Raw genomic sequence first — 21,103 nt, forward strand, 5'->3', positions numbered from 1 at the left:
TGTCATCCCCTCCTTCTGCCTACGTGTGCTGAGAGCACTTTTTGCCTCTTTGTCACATCGTATCCTACAACCGTATTCAAAGGTGAGAACCAAGGGTGTGTGTGTGTGTGTCTCTCTCTCTTTTTTCAGTCAGGAATACTTCCCAGGAGTCCCTGGCCCCAGCAGACTTCCTCTTAAGCAATGGTGTGCTGAAGCCAGTTTGTACCTGCTTGTGAAAGCAGCTCATTACATTTCCCAAATTTTTGTGAGCTGGTTGCTAAACACTTGAAAACCCTTGAAATCACCATGGCGGGAGCGTTCACACCAGGCAACGTGGCAAATGCTACAAATCCGGACTTCTTTCCCCCAGGAGAGTGCTTTACCAGCACACTATTGCCCTGAAGTCTCACTAGTCAGAAGGGCATGACAGGGCCCCTCCTAGCTAAGGGAGTCTTTGAAAGTGAGTGTCTGTCCTTTCCAGCCTCTCTCCAGGGAGGTGGACTTTGCTGCCAAGCAAGAAAGGGAGAGTTGGGGTAGCAGCTCATGTCCTTTGCCACCAATGGCTGCCCATGGGAGGAACTTTCTGTAGTCACTTAAAAGAATGCCTTTTAAATGTCTTTAACTGCCTCAGAGAACGGAGTGCTGTGGGCTCAGTGGTAGGACGGACTGAGCTCCAGCAGCCGACATAGGAAGGGCAGTAGGCGGTGGGGAACCAGGGCAGGCTTTCTAAACCACACAATGGGCCTGAGGACGACGTGGCAACATCCTGCAACCATGACCGGGGGCTGCCTGGACACAGAGACTGTCAACAGCCAGGGGACACGGGGCTCGGGACGGGATGCCGATGGCGAGGGAGGGACCCCGAGGGCCTGCGGCAGGGCCGGGGGCTCAGAAGGTCGTGGAAGTGTTGGCTGAAGAAGAGCCAACAAAGGAAGGCCTGCCGTCCTTGGACAAGTACTCCTTGCTGATGAGGCCATGGAAGGCCATGATCTTGAGGAGTCCATGGCGGAACTTCTGGCCGATGAAAGCGTAGATGAAGGGATTGAGGCAGCTGTGGAGGAAGCCCAGAATCTCGGTGGCATCCAGGGCCCGGCCAATGTCGTTGCGGCGCTCACAGGTCTCCTGGATCACCCGGAGCCTCATGAGGGTGTCTGCCACCAGCACCAGGTTGTAGGGCAGCCAGCAGAGCAGGAAGACGAGCACGACGGCGAAGATGACCCGCATGGCCCGGTGCTTCTGCCCCATGTGGGCCTCGAACAGCGTGCGCAGGGTGAGTCCGTAGCAGAACAGCATGACCGCCAGGGGCAGGAGGAAGCCAAAGGTCTGGGGCAGGGCCCGCATCACTATCCGCAGTTTCGTCGTGTTGACTCCCATGTCCTCGTAGCAGACCGGGCTGGAGTAGGGCGGATTGATGGCCCTGCGGAAGACGAAGATGGGCAGGGACAGGATCAGGGACAGGGCCCAGATGCCTAAGCATATGAACTTGACCCAGTGCCGCTTCTGGGTCAGCGTGCGTGTGGCATGGACAATGGCCAGGTAGCGGTCCACGCTGATGCAGGCCAGCAGCAGGATGCTGCTGTAGAAGTTGACTTCCTTCAGGAGCGAGACCACCTTGCACAGGGGCGTGCCAAAGATCCAGCCCTTTGCCTTGGACGCAGCCCAGATAGGCAAGGTCAGGGCGAAGAGCAGGTCTGCTACGGCCAGGTTCAGCAGGTAGACGTCGGTGACAGAGCGGTTGAACTGACTCCGTAAGACCACCAGGATCACGAGGGAGTTTCCCAGCAGGCTCAGCACAAAGACCAGGGCATAGATGACCACCACCACATACTTGTCGAGTGTCTCGGTGTCTACCCTACAGGGACTGAATGTGTCTGTAGGTGGTGTGCCGCTGATATTTCCAAATTCCTCATCCCAGTCGTCAGTATCATTCCATAGATTTTCCATGAAAAATATCATAGTTCAATCTAGTTGAAAGATTCAAAGGAAAGAAACGTGATTTAGTAGTTGAGATTAAAGTCGTTCATTAAGGATGGGAGAAGAGTTACCGAGATATCTTTTGCTTCTCTGTTGGTTTGGCAACAGAAACTCTCTTCCTTCTCCTCTATTTTGAACTTCTTTCAAGGTCAATTTCACAGCAGCACCACTTGAGAGCACTCTCCGTCTTATCCCCTGTTATCACCCTAGACATCCAAAGAACCATCGGCAGTGTTCAAATATCTTCCTAACTTGTGAAATACTTTGCTGAAGCAAAATCATCCCAGAAGACCAATATGTAAAACCAACAAAAATTCTTCTGTTGGGAAGGAGGGGGTGCTGCCATTTCTACCCAGACAGCTGCTAAGGTGGCTCCCCCAAAACTCCCAGGCTCTCCAGGAAACCCCCAGGCTCTCCAGAACACAGTCTGAAGACCTTTGGAAAGTTACCAAGACTGGAAATAAAGATACACACTCTAACCTAGTCCCACCTGGTATCCAGTCTAACCTGGTATCCAGTCCTCACTCTATCCTGATGTATCTATAATAAACTGTGGGACCTTGAGCGGGTCATTTTACCTTCACAGATTTCAGTTTTCTCCTCTGCAGCTTGAGGGAGGCAGAGTATATAACCCCTGAGCTGCTCGCAGGCCTGAGGTTCTATAAGTTCATTCCAATCCACACATTTTAGCATGTTCTCTGCCTGCTGATGCTGCATTTTTACAGAAGACAACATTTGAGGGCAAAGCCATAAACATTCGATTGGGGAGATGTAAGCCTCTTCCCCCCGAAAAGGGAGAGGCATGGAAGGAAGAAGTGACAAGACCGTGGCCCCCTTGTTACCAACTACAGCCATGCATGAAATCAGAACTGAATAGGTGGTCACACGGAGGAGGCAGGAAGCCAAGTGAGCAGAAGTCTTCAGGTCCCAGAGAAATGGATGCATTTTCTAGAACACAGTCAAACCAAGTCTACCTCCCCAAAGAAAGTCCTGGCAACAGAGGTGGCTTCCTACCTGAGACACTGGCCAGGTGTGTCCAACTGTAAAAGGCTGGAGCTCAGAGACCGGAGGGACTTAACAGTCAGAGGAAACTTGATGAATAAAGGGAAATGGGGAAGCTTCGTCACCACACACCTTCTCTCTGAGACTTGCCCATGTCCATATTTGGAGAACAGATGAAATTAAGGGACCAGAGGGCATCAGAGACTCCCAGGACCCAGATGTCCAAGCAGGGCTACCAGACATGAAGCTAGAGTTAAGGGTCCACTGTCTGAATTCTCCACGTGGGTGACTATTTTTTATTCCCTTTTTCTTGCATTTGTGCCCACTTGTTGATCACCTTAAATTCCCTAGATCACCTTTGAAAGCTTCCAACTTGCTTGGACATGAATAAAGGGGAGAGGATTTTACTTTTGACAATAGAGACTTCAGAAGGGGTCCACTGTAGGCAGACCTGGTAGGGCCCCCCACTTAGAAGGGACTGGGGAGATTTTGTGGGAAGGAGGTGGAGGGCTGTCCTTAAGCTGTGTTCGGACAACAAGTACACAAAAGGCTTCTTTGGGGTGGCCCCAGGGGGCGGTGGAGAGGTCTGGAAGATCAGAGGGAGAACTAACCCTCACCCCACCCCAACACACCACACAGCCATTCTCAACAATTGGTTGATTAGAATGGCCTGAGGCTGGGGGCAGGGACCATTCCTGCAACCTGGCTAGACAACAGGGAGACCATGGAGCTGGGACAATTGGTGAATGGAGGAGTTGGGGTTAAGGTCACCTTGTTCCTCTCCCAGAATGAAGGATGGCTTCTTGGAACCTGCCTCCGCTGTTCCCAGCAGCTCACGTGTGCTCCCTGGCTTTACTCGTCTGCTACAGCCACCCTTCTCCATTACAGCACGAACCCTGCTGCGTTATAATGATGTGCTTACCAGTCAGCCTTCACCACCAGACTGTGAGCTTCTAGAGAATAGAGACCCTCTCTGATCCATCTTCCGACCCTCTGCCAGGGAACAAAGTAGGTGCTCAACCCACGGTTGTAGAAGAAATGACATTAAATAGACCTGCTGTGATTCACGGCTCAGGTCACCACCCTGATTCAGGGCGTCTATCACTTTCGGCCACACAGTCATAGATGAGGTGTGCCTGAAAGCTTCACTCCCACACAGGCCGGTCTGTCTGGCATTGTCCTTTTCCTACCATCCTCTAGAGTTTAAAGTTAGCATCGATCTGTTCAGATATAAAGTCTGCCCCTATCATAAATGCCAATTAATCATGCCCCCGGTGCCTAAGTTCTGCGTGCTCTCCTCCTGGGTTCTCTTCTCATTCATAAAAAGTTGCAGGAAGTACAAGAAGACAATTGCCCTGGGGCCACCCATGCTTTGCTTTTAAGAGTGTTGGACTCTTGTGTTCTGATGCCTAGACCAGAAGGGACTTGAAGGTGGGGAGTCCCTTATTAATCATCTAGGGGAAAAGTAATCCTGGGGCAGCAAACAGTGACTGGTAACACAGGAGAGAACAGACTGTCTGGGGCCTGTCTGCAAAAACGCCTACGAATGCTCCAGTGCAAGCCGAGGCCAAGGGCGAAGAGAGTGTCTGCCACAAGGGGGCGGTTGTTGCGGGACGGGGACGTCCTGGCAAGGGACCCAATGAGAAAGACCAGGGCAGGAACCACCCTAGCTAATCCTTTAAGTCCCTCTTTGTAAATAACTCCCTTCTGCTTTTCTTAAGCCCTGATTCTAGTCAGTCCAACATTCCAGTCTAACCCAACGAATAACTGAGGTACCGAGGGAAGGGTCTGGTCCACCCTCAAGCCCAGGAGTCAAGGAGAAGCAGTCCCTCTGGGTGGTTGTGGGGGTGGCAGGGGTGGTAGCTTAGGTCTCCAGGGGGAAGGCGATCTGGAAGACAAGAGATAAAAAAAAAATCTCCCCTTTGTGGAAGGAGAGAAAGGAAAGAGGATTTCACTGAAGGAAGGGAAAAGCACGTCTACATGAGCTTGGAATAAAATGTTACCCACTTGAAAATGTTCCAGCAAGTCTGCCCACCCAACATATTTTCCGTACCGCACCTTCCCACTTAGAACTGCTCCCTCTTCAGCGGATCTATAATGTTCCTAACGGGAAAGCATTTTTCTATTCCATGCAGAACGTTCAGTGCCACCAAGATTGTTGTGACATGTGTCGCCTGAATGCCAGTCCTCTGGCAGAATGCGGAGGCCTCTTCTTGCCACTCTGTTTTGCAAATGGAAGCTTCTATTCAAGAGCATGTGGGCCGCACCCAACACAGCTGCAAATGTGTCTGCTCTGTCCCTGGGCCAGCAACTCTTCACATTCCTGCAGAAGGGGCCACTGAGACCCGGGGACCAAAACAGAGGCAGGGAAGGTAGAGGAGAGAACTCACCTCTCTCCCCGGTGATCACCCCCATTGCCATAGTGACAGGTGCGGGGTAAGTACATGACCTAAGATGATCCACGCAGAGCCAAGTTTGGGACAGCTGTCTGGTGATGGTGGAAAAGCAAGGACACCGTCTTGGAATAGCTGGAAGCCATTTGGGTATAGAAATGGCCAACCCGTCCAAGGATCAAAACTAACACAGAGAGGAAGGCAGAACTGAGAGAATCACAGAGAAACGGAGCCAGAGTCCTGAGCAAACCAGAGGCAATCTTCCCCCGGCACTTTTCAGTTCTCTACTGTTAAGGCCATTTCGGGCTGAGTTTTCTGTTACTGGCAACCAAAACTATGACCTACTGGAAGAGTTCTAGAAAACAAGTGATCTAGGATGAGAGGAGAGGGGAGGAATGTCAGTGCATCACAGGGTCCATGCTGCGAGAGTCAGAGTACCCGGGCAGGTGCAGACCCCCTAGCCCTGACTGCCAAGCTCTGGCTGAGGCCAAAGAGGAACGCTGAAAACCAGGCGCAATAAAAACCCATCTGAGAACACACTCCTGAGTGAATTCAGATATCCCCACGAAGACCCCAGGAATCTCTGCTTTGGAGTCAGACAGATCATGCTTCGAATACGGGCCTTCCTTTATTGGTTTATGATCTTGGACAAGTTTCTTAATGCGTATCAAAAGACCTTTATTCTTGGAATTAAATTAAAACTTTTTTTAAAAGATTAAAAAAATCCTTATCCATAAAAACGGGGATCATAATACTTGCCTCACGGTGCTGTGTGATGATGAACTGGGAGAGAGTGCGGGCTCTGGGACCGAACCAGCGTGGTACAAGTCCCAGCCCTGCCCCTGGCTACTCGTGTGCCCTTCGGAGGCTTGGATACTTACTCAGTCCCCCAGTGTTCTCGTCTGTAAAGTAGGAAGAAAAGTAGCGCCTAGCTCGTGGAACTGATAGGAGGATCAATGAGTTAATACATGTAAAGTGCTTAGCACAGTATCTGGCAGATAATAAATGTTCAATCACCTTTTGCTGTCTTTATACACACACCCCCACACACAGTCCTGCTGGGAGAATATGCATCGAACACACTCAACAATGCAGACCCTCTGACCCTGAAATCCCACTTAATGTGAGGAGGGAAGAGAAGGAAGACAAAGTTCATCACAGGCTTGTTTATATAATACAGGTGGGTGAACTTCAGTACGCTTCCGAAACTTGTATACAAATTATAGCAGACCTATAAAATGGAACACTGTCTATTAGACACAACCCTGAGAGCTACAATTAATGTTATGGAAAGGTACCTGTAATAGGATTCCAAGGGCAAACACGGGTTAATAAGCAGAATGCAGGGTAGGATAACACTTTGTAATAAATGCATGTATGTACACGGGGAGAAAATAGGAAAGAGAGTCAAAATGTTACCAGTGCTTATCTTTGGGTGGGCGGATTACAGATAGTTGCTCTCTTGTTTATACCTTTTGATGTCGCCCAATTTCTCAAATGAGCATGACTTTTGTAATTAAAAAAATATGTATTTAGCCATTTTCACCAAAAAAAACAGCAGCAACAACAGTAAATAACCTTCTAATGGTCATTTCCCCCTCCTCACTCCGATTTGCCGGTCCAGCTAGGTTCGCGAGCAGAGGCCCAGGATGCTTGTCTCCTGTCCACTGAACTCCCAACTCCTCAAGCCCTGAATGCCCTGCGCCCTCCCTCCTCCCCGCTCCTGTGTCACCCGCCCAGGTTTCCACTGTTGTGGTTTCCAGATTGTATTCCTAAATCGTTTTTAGGAGTCTGTCCCTCCTACTGGGCTGTGACCAGACAAGACTCCAGCACAGAGTAGTGACTCATAAACACCCTTTCGTTCCTTGCCCCTCCTTAAAGGCAGGAACTAGAAAGGATTCTATTTTGCATTCTTGGTGCCCTGCAAAGTGTGTGACACATAGGAAGGGGGTGGGTGGCCAGCGCAGCTGCACGGAGTCCTGCTCTCACAAGAGCACTGAGCTAGGGGCAGAATGCTCTGCCCTCGCTGCCTTGAACTTCTTAATAACTCGATCTTGGAATTGGTGTCTTCTGAACGAAGCCTGGAGGGACAGTGGAATGCACACAGGGGCTTGGAGTTCGGCTCACATGCAGTCCCACACCTTATTGCCCCCTTGGGCTCGCCTCCCACTCCCCCACACCACAAGGGCCCTCTGCTTCAGGGAGCACAGCATTAAATAGCAAATAAAAAACATGGAGTCCGTGGGACACTATCTTCAGGGGCATCTGGGTGGCTCAGTCACTTAAGTAAGCCCAGGTCTTGATCTCAGGGTTGTGAGTTCAAGCCCCACATTGGGCTCCACGTGTGGAGCCTACTTAAAGAAAAAAAAAAAAAAACATGGAGTCTGGTTAAGAGAACAATCATAGAAGAAAGAAACAAACTTTTCTCCTGCTCTTGGAATGAGGGGCCCCACACTTTTATTTTGCACTGGGTCCTGCAGCCAGCCCTAGCACCAAGTAAATATTGGTTAAATGGATGAAGCAGTGGAGAGGAGCGAAGAGGCAGACTAGAATCTTCATCTTAGCTCAGTCCATGGCCACTTCGTCCTTCTGGTAGCCCAGGACACTTTGTAGACTCTTCGTTGACACCTGTCTATCTCTCACACCCGACATTCAATCTACCAGAAAGTTCAGCCAGCTCTACCAAAATAGATTCCCACTCCTATTTTCTCATTACCCTCCAGCCGGTGCCCTGGCCCCTGCCACCCTCCCTTCGCACTGAGGTTACAGAAGTGACCTCCCAGGCCTCCTGTTCATCTAGTCTCTTCTCATACCCGCCAGAGTGATCCTTTGATATTCTAAGTCAGATCATATCATGCCTTCTCACTACCCTCCCACAGCTCCAAAGAATGAATTTCACAGCTTTAATGTTTCTGAGTGCATTTTAAGCCGTTTCATGGTGGAGAAGCCTGGCGAACACTACCTTAGCCAATTCAGGAGGGCTGACATCACCAGGGATGCTGTGTGCTCCTATCCTCTCAAGAGGATATGATGAGAAGACACCCACCGGTGGTATTCTCTCCAAAAACCCATAACCCCCATCTAATCCGGAGAAAACCATCAGACAAACCCAGACTGGGGAGGCGTTCTATGGGATACCTGGCTAGTAGTCCTCAAGACTATCAAGGTCATGAGAAACAAGGAAGGACTGAGCGAAACTGCCCTAGGGCACAGGAGATCGGGGAGACATGCCAGCTAGAGGTAATGTGGTCTCCCGGACTGGATCCTTGCATGGAAAGAGATGATAATGGAAAAGCTGGCAAAATCCAAATAAAAGCTGGAGTTTTGTTAGTACTTTTTAAAGTTGTCACCTATCTGATTTTATTGTTTCATTTTTTTGCCTTAAAATTGATTTCTGTAATTGAAAGATTCATTTCTACCTTATTTATGAATCCAATTCCATTCTCCTTTTTTTGAGAATGCTTTCTGCCTACAGGTCTAGGTGATTTTAATTATTTTTTTAATTTTCACTCCAGTGTGGTTAACATACAGTGTCGTACTGTGTTTTATTTTTTAAATTGGGAGTAGTAGGTATTGAAGTTTGTCAAAGGCCTGTGTAGGTAGTCATAGGATTTTTATTAGCATGTGAATTATATTAATGGTTTTCTGACATTGAACACTGTTCCCATTTGGGGGGATATATCCCATTTAATCATGAAAAAAATTAATTTGAAAAAAGCCAAAATCCTTTAAGGCCTTCCCGTCATGGCCCTCCCCCAGCCCCACCCCAGCCCGCCTCATCACCCTCCTGCGTTAGTGTGCTGGGGTGGCTCATATGGCAGAGAGTGACTGTCTCACAGTCCCGGAGGCTGGATGTCCAGGATGAGGGTGTCAGCAGGGCTGGCTCGTCCTGAGGGCTGCAAGGGAAAATCTTTTCCAGGCTTCTTTCCTCACGCCTGCTGCTTTGCTGGCCATCTTTGTCATTCCTTGGCTTATAGATGCATCAGCCTGATCTCTGCCCTCATCGTCACATGCTGATGTCCTCAGATGCCTGTGTCTGGGTCCCAATTTCCCCTTTTTATAAGGACGCTAATTCACTTTGGATTAGGGCGCCCCCTGATGGCCTCATCCTAGCTACTGACATCTGCGACAGCCTTACTTCTTTTTTTTTTTTTTTTAAGATTTTATTTATTTATTTGACAGAGAGAGAGACAGCCAGTGAGAGAGGGAACACAAGCAGGGGGAGTGGGAGAGGAAGAAGCAGGCTCATAGCAGAGGAGCCCGATGTGGGGCTCGATCCCATAACGCCGGGATCACGCCCTGAGCCGAAGGCAGACGCCCAACCGCTGTGCCACCCAGCCGCCCCGCGACAGCCTTACTTCTAAATAAGGTCCCATTCCGACACACTGCGGGATTCTGACATCCGAATGGTGAGAGGAAGGGACACAATCCAGCCCATAGGATCCTCTAACTGTATCCTCCCCCCCCCCCCTTAGGGCTCTGCTCCAGCCATATTAGCCCGGCTCCTGCCTTGGAGCATTGCTTCCAGCGCCCACTCTTCTCTGAATGCCCTCTGTAGACGTCCCACAGGTAACTCCCCCACCTCCTCTGAGAATTTGCTCAAATGCTCCCTTCTCACTGAGTCTCACTGTGTGCACCAATCACAATTGCACCTCCCCTAGCATTCCTGATGTCCCTTGCTATGCTATATTCCAAACACTCTTCTCCTCTCACAGCACTTACCACTTCTAACATACTCTAGAATCTGCGTGTGTATTACATAGACTGCTGTTTATCGTCTCTCTCCTCTCTAGACTACAAGCTTTGGGAAGGCAGAAAGCCTTACCTATCTAGATCACTGTATCCCAAGTGCCTAGGAGACAGCTTGGGGGGATTAGGATGGGATAAAAAGTGGTTGAGGAAAGAAAACCAAAAGCGGGGGGCACGGGGGGGGAAGGAAGAAAAAGAATGGGTTCTTTTTCTAGAGACTAAGAGACCCATCCACAAGTAACTTACCTTCTGTTTATCTCACCTCCAGCCTCTGGGATATAGCACGGTAGGGAAAGCTGAGTCCACCATGGCTGTAAGAAATGACTTAGCAAAGCCTGAGACCCCTAGTTATACTGACAACACCTGAGATCAGGCAAGGGCTCCGTTGCCCCGTGGAGGTGGGGGTTGGGCGGTCCAGCTGGGTGGCCAGGGGCTGCAGTTGCAAGATCATCCCAGGAGAGGGCAGCATAACCTTCGAATCAAAACAAATGGCAGTGGGAACCGGGGAAATGAAATCATCTCAGTGAAAAGACCCTCTACCACATAGTTAAGTCAAGCAGCCAACATCTAGAACCCAACATCACCCTTGAAGGTTTGCAAATCCATTCACATGCATTCATTCTCCCCTCTAAAGTCCTCCCAGAGGAGAGTTCAGCAGTTGGCAGAGCGTGAGCGCCCCTGGAGACTCGTAGTTGAAGTTAGTCACCCTTGGGCTCATAGGCCACCCAACTTCTCCCAGGCTTCTAGCACTCAAGAGTCCTGTCCCTGGGGTCGTCCCCTTCCCCCACAGACCCTTCCTCCACACCAGTCTCAGTCTCTCTGTGTGAGCCCACACTTTCAAATAGAGCACATGGGGACACTCTTGGCAAAACCATTCAAAGGTATCTCTCAAAGAACTGGAAATCTTTCTACTGTTTTTGCAGAGCTCACTTTTTGGTGCCGGAGCACCGCCTTAGGCACCTTGGGCCGCTGTCACAAAACAGCGTGGACTCAGTGGCAGGTGGACATCAGGGTGCCAGCATGGCCGGGTTCTCAGAGAGAGCTCGCTTCCTGGCCTGCAGACAGCTGCCTCCTCACGGTGTCCGTACACAGTGGCCACAGAGAAAGGGCTCCGTTCTCCCTCTCCGCCTAAGGACACGAAGCCCATCACAGAGGCCTCACCCCGTAACTTCAGCTAAACCTAATTGTCCCACCTCCCAAAGGCCCCACCTCCAAATACCGTGACACAATGTAGTCAAAGCAAGCACCATGTCACATTTTGAGGATGATTTCCTGTCCTGATAGCGCTCTCTTACGTATTCATGAGGCAAGGTTCTAGCAAGTTCTAACAAAGTTCTCTCTGGCTTGAATGCAGGCTTGCTTATTCTCTCTTACATGCTGCCAACTGCAGCGAGCTCTTCCCTGTGCGGCCCAACAGGCATGCTCAACATTCTGACAGACATGGCTGCCAAAACAGTGTCCTTGGTCGTGGTAAAAATAAACTGTACAAATGGTACCTGGGGGGGCGGTGGTTGAAGATGGGAACGGGGCAGATGGGAGACAGGTGGGAAAAAGACTTTTCATTGATCATTTTTAATTTTTTAATTTTTATTTTTTGAAACATGTAGGGGAGCCTGCCTTCAGCTCAGGTCATGATCTCAGGGTCCTGAGGTTGCACCCCACATCCAGCTCCCTGCTCAGTGGGGAGTCTGCTTCTCCCTCTCCCACTCCCCCTGCTCATGCTCTCTCTCTCAAATAAATAAATAAAATCTTAAAAAAACAAAGAGAGAAAGAAAGAACAAAAGAAAGAAAGAAACATGTGAAGTGGTTCCCACTGAAATTTTTAAATGTAAAACGTAATCTTAAAATGTTAAAAATTAGGAACTTTAACTTGGGGATGACGAGTAGGTGGTACTGCTGAGAACTGTCCTTGAAGTTCTGGAACCTACAGTTTTATGTCTTCTGGATGCTCGGTGTCAGCCAGAGACCTTCAGCCAATTCCACGAAGCATCTTTCTGGGCCCGGGCTTAGAGAACTGTCCCTTCTTAGTTCGCTCCACTCCAGACCCTTGACTTCAAATCAGCTCAGCCGGGACTCTCTTGGTCCTTGTCTCTTTCCTGTCACTAGTCTGTCAAGATGCCTAGACTCTCAGTCCCCCGACTGTAACCCAGGGCATGCTGGCCTCTCCTCATCTCCTGCCTGGCCCTCTCTGCCTCTATTGTTTCTAGATGCAATTCCAAAAAGCTCCACAGATGTACTCCCCCAGTCTCCTGGGCACCAAAGGAACCTGGGTTTTAATCTCACCCTGGCCGTGAATTCTCATTAACTTGCACTGACTACTGAAACCCACCTGCCTACCCTGGAGCCATTCCCATTTTTCTGTCACTTAAAATAAGGCCCTTGACTTACACCTGAATATAATATATACCCAACTTCCTGCTGAAATTATCTCCCTGCCCCCAAGGCCACAGACCCAGTGAGTCTGTTTGCTTGCATGGAGTTGGTTTCTCTGTTTGTTCATTTAAATTTAGAGTTGGTTTTCAATGTTGAAAAATTTAGACTTATTCACATTAAAAACCACTGGAGTTTCTATGCTGTCCTCTGAAATTTGGGAGGTCTGGCACTACTGAGGTCGTGGCAAAAATCAGCTGAAGCTGGTACAGGAAAAAGATCCTAGAAACAGAACCACACTCAAGCCATCATCTGATTTTTCAACAGAAGTGCTAAAGCAGTGAGATGGGGAAAGGGAAGTTTTATCAAACGAACTATTGTTGGAATAGCGAGGTATGGGAAAAATATGAACCTTGACCCCTACATCATACACAAATATTATTTTGAGATGAATCATAGGCCTAAATGTAAAAGCTAAAACTGTAAAGCTTCTAGAAGGAAACATGAATGAATATATCTCCATGACTCAGGGGCAAGCCAAAAGTTTCTCAGGCAAATCAAAGATTGCAATTACCGTGTAAAAATGTCTTTGCTAGGGGCACCTTGGGTGGCTCAGCGGTTGAGCTTCTGCCTCTGGCTCTGGTCATGATTCCAGGACCCTGGGATGGAGCCCCATGTCGGGTTCTCTGCTCAGCAGGGAGCCTGCTTCTGCCTCTCCCTCTGCTTGTGCTCTCTGTCAGATAAATAAATAAAATCTTCTTTTTAAATGTCTTTGCTTAATTAGATTTCATCAAAATCAAAAATTTCTGCTCATCCAGAAGACGCCATTAAGAAAAGGACTAGACAAACCACCATCTGGGACAAAACAGTTGTGAAACATATATCTGACAAAGGGCTTAGGTATCCAGGATATATCAAGAACTCCAACAATAATAAAAATAGTAAAAGACAACTCAAAATAAATGGGCAAAAGATTTGGACAGGTGGGGGCGCCTGGATGGCTCAGTCAGTTGAGCATCCGACTCTTGGTTTCAGCTCAGGTCATGATCTCAGGGTCGTGAAATAGAGCTCCATGTCAGGCAGGCCCCGAACTCAGCAAAGATCTGCTTGAAATTCTCCCTCTCCCTCTGCCCCTCCCCCCTCTCGCAAATAAATAATAAAATCTCTTTCAAAAAAAGAAAAAAGATGGGGCACCTGGGTAGCGCAGTCCTTAAGCGTCTGCCTTCAGCTCAGGGCGTGATCCCGGCATTCAGGGATCGAGTCCCACATCAGGCTCCTCCACTAGGAGCCTGCTTCTTCCTCTCCCACTCCCCTGCTGTGTTCCCTCTCTCGCTGGCTGTCTGTCACATAAATAAATAAAATCTTTAAAAAAAAAAATTTGAACTGGCACTACACAAAAGAAGATATACAAATGAGCAGTATGTCCATGAAGGATATGAAGGCTGTGGGGCAACAGAAGTCTCATACATCATTGGTGGGGATACAAAATGATATAACCACTCAGGTAAAAGGTCTGGCAATTTCTACTAAAACTAACCATACTCTTACCCTCTAGCCCAGCAATTCCACTCCTAGAAATACACCCAGGAGAAACGCAAATATATGCTCACAAAAATACTGATACAAAATATTAATAGCTTTATTCCTAAGAGCCAAAAACTAGCAACAGCCCAGCGGTCCACATACGGTGGAAGGCTAAAAGGGTCTGTTCATACAATGGAATACAGTGGAAGACTTCCCAACAATTGAGAGCAATGAACTACGGATAACAACGACACAGATGACTCTTTAAAACTTCAAGCTGGGGGAAAGTACGTTCTGTAGGAGTCTGCTTTCATGAAGCTCCAGAGCGGCGAAACGGATCTACGGGAGAAAATAATCCGGTAGTGGCCTTGATCTCCACCTTTCTCTTCTCGTTGCTGAGGCCACCATGCTCCTGTCAGTCTCTGGCCCGCAGTCTCCCTGAGACCCAGCAACGTGCCTTCGGTTAAGCGGCAGAGTTCCGATGGAGAGGTATTTGAAGCTGATGTTGAAATTGCCAAGCAATCTGTGACGATCGCGACCGTCGTGGGAGATTTGGGAATGGACGAAGGAGGAGGTGATGACCCAGCTCCTACACCAAATATTAAGGCAACAATATTTAAAAATAGTCACTTAGTGGTGAACCGACCACCAGGATGACCCCCACCCCCTCCCCCTGAGGATGATGAGAACAAAGCAAAGCGAACAGATGATATCCCTGTTTGGGACCAAGAATTCCTGAAAGCTAACCAAGGAACACTTTGTGAACTTATTCTGGCTGCAAATTACTTAGAAATCTTAAGTGTCCTTGAAGTTACACGCAAGATGGTTGCCGGTACAATCAAGGGGACAACTCCGGAGGAGATTCGCAACACCTTCAATATCAAAAAGGACTTTTCCTGAAGCACAGGCAGCCCAGGTATGCAAAGAGGAGCAGTGGTGTGAAAAGTGAAATGTCGTGCCTGACCCTGTAACACTCTAAGGATTGTGCCAACGACTAGTTGCGCTGCTCTGTTTATAATTGCTGGTATTAGACCAACAGTAGACAAACGCAGCAGCAAATCAGCGGTTTGGGCAGAATATTGTCCTCCTTGAAGGTGTAGGTCAAGTACAGATTCCAAACGTATGGCTCAGTTTCTTCCAGGATGATCAAAAGTCTCTTTTTTCTTTGCTGTGAATAAATCTGAACTGTGGGTTTTCTCTAGAAGGTGGTATTTGGGGCTTTCCCTCTCTTTGTAGAGCAATTTCTGCCTAGTTTATTGTCTAGTTAACTTTAGTTAACGACCTGATAAAAGTTGGCATTGTAAATAAAACAAGGTGCGGGGGCGCCTGCGTGGCACAGCGGTTAAGCGTCTGCCTTCGGCTCAGGGCGTAATCCCAGAGTTATGGGATCGAGCCCCACGTCAGGCTCCTCTGCTATGAGCCTGCTTCTTCCTCTCCCGCTCCCCCTGCTTGTGTTCCCTCTCTCGCTGGCTGTCTCTATCTCTGTCAAATAAATAAATAAAATCTTAAATAAAAAAAAAAAAACCAAGGTGCGAAAAGTTTTCTGAAGTAGAAAGAAAAGAATAGGCACAGTGGCTACCTTGGCGGGGACAGAACCAAAGACAAACAGGAAGGACTTGAGCAGATCTTTAGGGATAATGGTAGTATTTTCTATATTGATGGAGGTGGGGATGGTACAGGAGCGCACATTTGCCAAAACTTAGTGAATATACACTATAGATGTGTGCATTTTGTTGCCTATAAATTTTACATCAAACGAAAAACTATAAATACTGATCTCTAGTTAATGCTCTACAACCTGATGTATTTAGAGAGAAGTGCACGGCTGTCTGCAATTTCCTTTGACATGCATCGAAAAAGCAAAATGGATTAATGGATGCAGGGATGGCTAGATGCATAGATACAGGCTCAGGCAAGCCAAATGTTAATGGTAGATTCTAGGTAGTAGGTATACATATACTGTAAAGTTCTTTCAACTTTGCTATACATTTGAAATTTTTCACAATAAAATGGGGGGGGGTCAGCCAGCACTCAGTCTTGGCACTCTTTCAAGCAGGGGATACACCCTCCAGTTTGCCACGCTCCCTACCCCACCTTATTGCCTCAAGCCCACCCTGCTTCACTCATTTACATTTCCTGCACCCCCTGGTCCAGGGATGTTTTGTCCTAGACACACACCACATATCCTAATGGCTGTTAAAGAAAACTCCCGAAGAGGTAGAATGAGCATTGCACCAATCCCACCACTTACCAGTTTTGTGATCTTGGGCAATTTAATTCACCTCTGAGTCTCGATTTTCTCGACTGTAGATGAAGCGAAATGGTGAACACAAAGTTTCTAGCACACGGCGGGCACCAGCCCCATGGTGACTGTTATTACACAGTTGAGTATGCTGACGTTGTAGATGTAAACAGACAGAGGAGTGTTTGCTTTTCACGGCAGGAAACTCTCCAGAGTTTACATGCAGGGGAAAGAATGGGAACACTTTTTGCTGGAAACTGCCCTATGTGCTTTCACTAAATTTCCTCACACAGGAAAAGCAAATGCCACCTGTACCTGTGAGCTAAATAAACACAGTCTCTTCAACGGAGAAGTCAATGAGATAGCTGCAATAATAAACCTGCATTTGAGTTGCAAGGGTGGCAAAGAAAGCTTCAGGGAAGAAGGAACTCTTGAGTTGGGTCTTGCAGGATGGATAGGAGTTTTCCAGGTAGCCCTGGGGAAGGAGGGCTGTCCAGGCAGAAAGAACAGCATAGGCAAAGGCACTGAGCAATGAAAAAGCAATGGGATGGGGAGCCTGGGTGGCTCAGTGGCTTAAGGGTCTGACTCTTGATGTCTGGCTCAGGTCATGGTCTCAGGATCCTGAGATCGAGCCCTGCATCGGACTCCACACTCAGCAGGGAGTCTGCTTGAGATTCTCTCTCTCTCCCTTCCCTTCTCCTACACACTCTCTCTCTCAAATAAATAAATAAATCGGAAGGAAGAAAGGAAGGAAGGAAGGAAGGAAGGAAGGAAGGAAGGAAGGAAGGAAGGAAGGAAGGAAGGAAGGAAGGAAGTAGAGCCCAGGGAAGGCAGGAGAGAAGACTGAAGAGGGACGTGGTGGCTAAATCATGCCCCATTCGGCTTGCGGCAGGTTTGGGTTTTGTGCTGCGGATTAAGAGCTTCCGGCCCATTTTAGGAAGCTCTTAGGAAGCTCTTTCTACAGCGAGGAGGGCTCAATTGACCGCAAAGCGCCCTGAGGCAGGGAAACCAGCCCTCTACCAGGGCTGCCCACTGCTCAGCCAAACTGATGGCGATCATTGTTAAGCACACGGATTCCAGGTCCCCACGTCAGGCCTATTCAGTCAGAGTGTAGGAGAAGGGCCTGAGAATCCAGATAATTAACAAGCACCCCAGGTTTCTAACAAGCTTAGAAAACAGTGAGTCCAGGAGATGGTGTCCACTGCCCTCCAAAAGGAGGTTAAGGCCAGAACTGAGACATTGAGGGAAGAGGAGACCAGGCATATTACAGCCTGATTAATCTTAAATAATGTGGCAAGCGGTTGCCTGTGGGGGTGGTGACTTCCGGGCATGACTGTGTAGATGGCTGTACCGTTGACTGAGATAGGGAACGCAGAGGAAAGGTGAAGTTTAGGGAGAGGGGATAATGACTTCTGCTTGGCCAGATGAATCACCATCTTGATAGCCAATTCAGTCTGGGTCGTGGTAGGAGTTCCTGCCGCGAAGGTCACCCAAGGAGAGATGATGGCGTGAGAAGGGGGAGAGCAATAGCTCCCAGATGCGCTCATTTTCTCTTGTGCTTCTCACACAAATCCGTAACTTGAATATCTCACAGCTTCCAACCATGTTAAACTGTAATCAGGACGATAAATTCCAGGCATGAAGTTTGAAAATAGACAAGCAGAAAAGTAAACATTCCCTGAGTCTCCAAAACCCAGATGCATGACAGAGTCAAGCTGCCTCCCGCCTTTTGACTTAAGCCAGGGACAGAGCTGGGTGACACTGACAGGCCCCAGAGGAAACTTCATCTCCCACATGCCCCTGATGCTATCTACGGAATAAACATTCTCCTGCATAGATGATCCCCCTAGAACTACAGAGATGGCACAAAGAATATACTAGTTCCTAGAAAACCTGGGCTGAATCACATGAAGGTGGGCAACCTAACCTCTCAGAGCCTCTTCTTGTTGTTGCAGACACTAAGGATAACTGCTCTAAGGAACAAACGAGGGAACACATGTTAAGACCTGTCAAAAACTGGTCACGGCTCTAGGGAATCATAGAAACCCACTCCCACCAGCTCAAGTCGAAGGAGAGTTTATGGAAATGATACAACAGGCAATCTCACCAGCTCGCCAGAGCAGGAAATGAAGTACAATTTGTCACTTAGGCATTTGAGCTGGAAGCCTGACATGATTCCTTACCGTGGCATTCTCTCCAGGGCCACATGGCCTGCCGCATCTGCTTCTCTCTGCACTCGGCACTTTTCTAACCCACTACCCAGTCCTCCCTTCCTCACTATAAGGAGCTCAGCTTGACGAAGATGGTCAAAGGCAATTACGCCGGCCTGTTGTCCACGCTCCCAGCCTCCACAGCAGTGGCCCCATATGTGGCTCTGGCAGACGCTTAAGGAGAAGACTGCTGGGAACTCTAGGAAAGCTCTGGCTTTTCCTGACAAAAGGGAAAGATGCTGCTGGGTGCCACCTCTTCCTTTTTCTTCCTTTTGGTTGTGCGAGCTAGAGTTACAACAGCCATCATGGGACCATGAGGAGAAGGTCAGAAGAATCACAAAGAGGTGGTTCACCCTTGGACTCCACCGAACCCCTGAAACAACATTAAGGGAAATTATGTGTAAAATAACAACAACAAGAATACCACTATGTGTTTAAGCTGTTAGGAGTTTGGTTCTTGTTACTCACAGCTGAAGGCACTCTTGACTGATTGAGTGATTCTACTATCATCTAATTTGGGATTTTCCAAACTTCAGTCATCCTCAGACTGTCTGCAGCTCTTGTGCCATGTTCTTTCAATTGATTAACTTTTATCGTAGTAAGTTAAATACCCACTTTAGTCCTGTGGCTCTCACGTGTGAGTTTTATCCTTTTCTAATACCTGTTAAAATAAATATGTAATGATTAAAATTAAAACACGTTTCCAAGTTGGTAAATATATCCCCCCACGACGAAGGTGGTGCACCCCAACTCCACCGAGAAGTTCCTGCCCTCAGGACCCTTCCAGACCTTGCCTGTCCACCAGGCTGTTCATTTGTATCCCTTATAATACACTGGTAAATGTAAGTAAAAATAATAATTTTTAATTAAATTAAATTAAAATTGATTCACCACAGACCACTCCAAATCATCTCATTTTTCCCAGTGGAACCCTTCACAAAAGCAAAACCAGCTCTGTCTCTGTCTCTGATATTCCTGTTCCAGATTCCCAGGGGGGATGCTAGTGATCGGGGGCTTCTCCTGAGCCACATGGCATGTAAAGCCATACACACCTCAAGGAATTCAGGCAAGATGGAGATAATAGGCAGTTCTATCACAGCCTTATAAAGGATGAAGAAGAAGAAGGAGGAGGAGGAGAGGAGGAAATAAGGGGGGGGAGATGGAGGAGGAGAGGAGGAAATAGGAGGGGGGGAGAAGGAGGGGGAGGAGGAGGAGGAGGAGACGGAGGAGATGGAGGAGGAGGAGGACAAGAAGAGAAGAAGAAGAAAGAAAAAGAAGGAGGAGAAGAAAAAGAAGAAGGACGAGGAGGGGGAGGAGGAGGAGGAGAAGGAGAAGAAGAAGAAGAAAGGGGAGGGGGAAGGGGGAGGAGAAGAGGAAGAGGTAGTTCTCATTGCAAAACTAGGATGTCCGTGTACCTGAGAATAAAAGAATTAGGGAATATGGTCAGTCCTTTTCTATGCCTGTGCAGAGCAAGCTGCACAGCTGGAGAAGAACTAGGAATACCAGGCTAGCTGGTACTGCTGGCACTGCTGGTCCAGCGGAAGCTGGAAGCTCCTTCATAAGTTCCTGAAGACTTCGCTATGTCCACCTCTCAACATCATCAATCTAGCATTCATTCTGTTGTAAAGCAACATTTCAAGGAAATGAGGAAGGATGGGCTATTCAACACGTGGTGTTAGGATAGCTGGAAATTTATTGGGGAAAAAATTAAGTTATATTCTCAATTCACTCTACTCCCATATACATACACACAAAATTCAGATGGATTAAAGATTTAAACATGAAAGAATTAAACCACAACTTATAGTATATTCATAGACTATCATGCAGCAGCTAGAAAAGGCAGAGGTCAAATTATTGGTACTAACAAGGAAATATTTAGCTATTGTTCAATGGAAGAGCAGGAGATAAATAATATATAGTAGAATGATACTATTTATGTTAAATATGTGTGTATATCTCCATACGAATATATGAATGTAAATGTATTAGATTTTGAAAGAACAGATCTTAATCAGATAACTGTGATTGCTTCTAAGAAAGTGACTAGAATGAAATAAAGAAAAGCAAATAAAATAAAAAAAAGAAAGTGACTAGAATGTAATCATATATTGTCCATCTAATTAAAAAATAAGCAGAAAAGGATAAAATTTTAATGAAAAAGTTTAAACTACAAAGTAATAGAGAAAAAATATAACTTTTTTATAATTTTGATGTGATAATCAGCTTACTTAGGGCTATGTCAATGACAAAATAAAATAAAAATAAAATGGGGTCACCTGGCTGGCTCAGTCAGTAGAGCATGCGACTCTTGATCTCAGGGTCATGAGTTCAATCTCCACGTCGGATATGGAGCCTCCTTAAAAATAAATAAATAAAAATAAATAAAAAATAAAACAAAATGACAAAAAAGATTGAGAAAGGTGACATGAAAATGTAAAATCCCTATATCACAAAGCAAACCAATGGCATAACTAAAGATAAATAACAAGATGGAAAAAATATTTGCAACACGATAAAGAGTAATGCTATTAAACTATGGATTATTTAGAAACATTTTAAATAAGAACATTACAAGCCTAATAGAAAATGAGTAAAAGACATTAAGAAGGACTCCATAAAAGAACACATGCAAATGGCCAAAACTCATGTTCGAGATG

The 21,103-nt window shown here is 47.3% G+C and overlaps 1 protein-coding gene, 1 long non-coding RNA gene and 1 pseudogene across 3 annotated transcripts in view; 1 reads left to right on the plus strand and 2 right to left on the minus strand.

The window, feature by feature from the left end:
- LOC100470159 (C-X-C chemokine receptor type 2) overlaps positions 1 to 3,099 on the minus strand; it is a 6,430-nt gene extending 3,331 nt beyond the window's left edge. The window contains exons 1-2 of one of the 2 annotated variants that reach the window (XM_002913704.4): positions 2,968 to 3,099; positions 1,711 to 1,943 (exon numbers count right to left, since the gene is read on the minus strand). In XM_002913704.4, the coding sequence (XP_002913750.1) occupies positions 1,711 to 1,935 (225 nt within the window). In that variant the 5' untranslated portion in view covers positions 1,936 to 1,943; positions 2,968 to 3,099. Of the gene's footprint in view, positions 1 to 114; positions 1,944 to 2,967 lie in introns of those variants that run through there. The other variant, XM_034655157.1, reaches the window with a different exon arrangement.
- A 10,779-nt stretch (positions 3,100 to 13,878) lies between these two features.
- On the plus strand, positions 13,879 to 14,940 carry LOC100469906 (annotated as a pseudogene).
- Positions 14,941 to 16,968: 2,028 nt separating this feature from the next.
- On the minus strand, positions 16,969 to 20,785 carry LOC105240718. Its single transcript, XR_002144141.2, has 4 exons — positions 20,723 to 20,785; positions 18,912 to 19,104; positions 18,417 to 18,816; positions 16,969 to 17,844 (listed from the first exon to the last, which is right to left on the minus strand). It is a non-coding gene; the product is annotated as an uncharacterized LOC105240718 (long non-coding RNA).
- Positions 20,786 to 21,103: the final 318 nt, after the last annotated feature.

Source organism: Ailuropoda melanoleuca, chromosome 2 (genome assembly GCF_002007445.2).
Source record: "Ailuropoda melanoleuca isolate Jingjing chromosome 2, ASM200744v2, whole genome shotgun sequence".
NCBI classification, from domain to species: domain Eukaryota; kingdom Metazoa; phylum Chordata; class Mammalia; order Carnivora; family Ursidae; genus Ailuropoda; species Ailuropoda melanoleuca.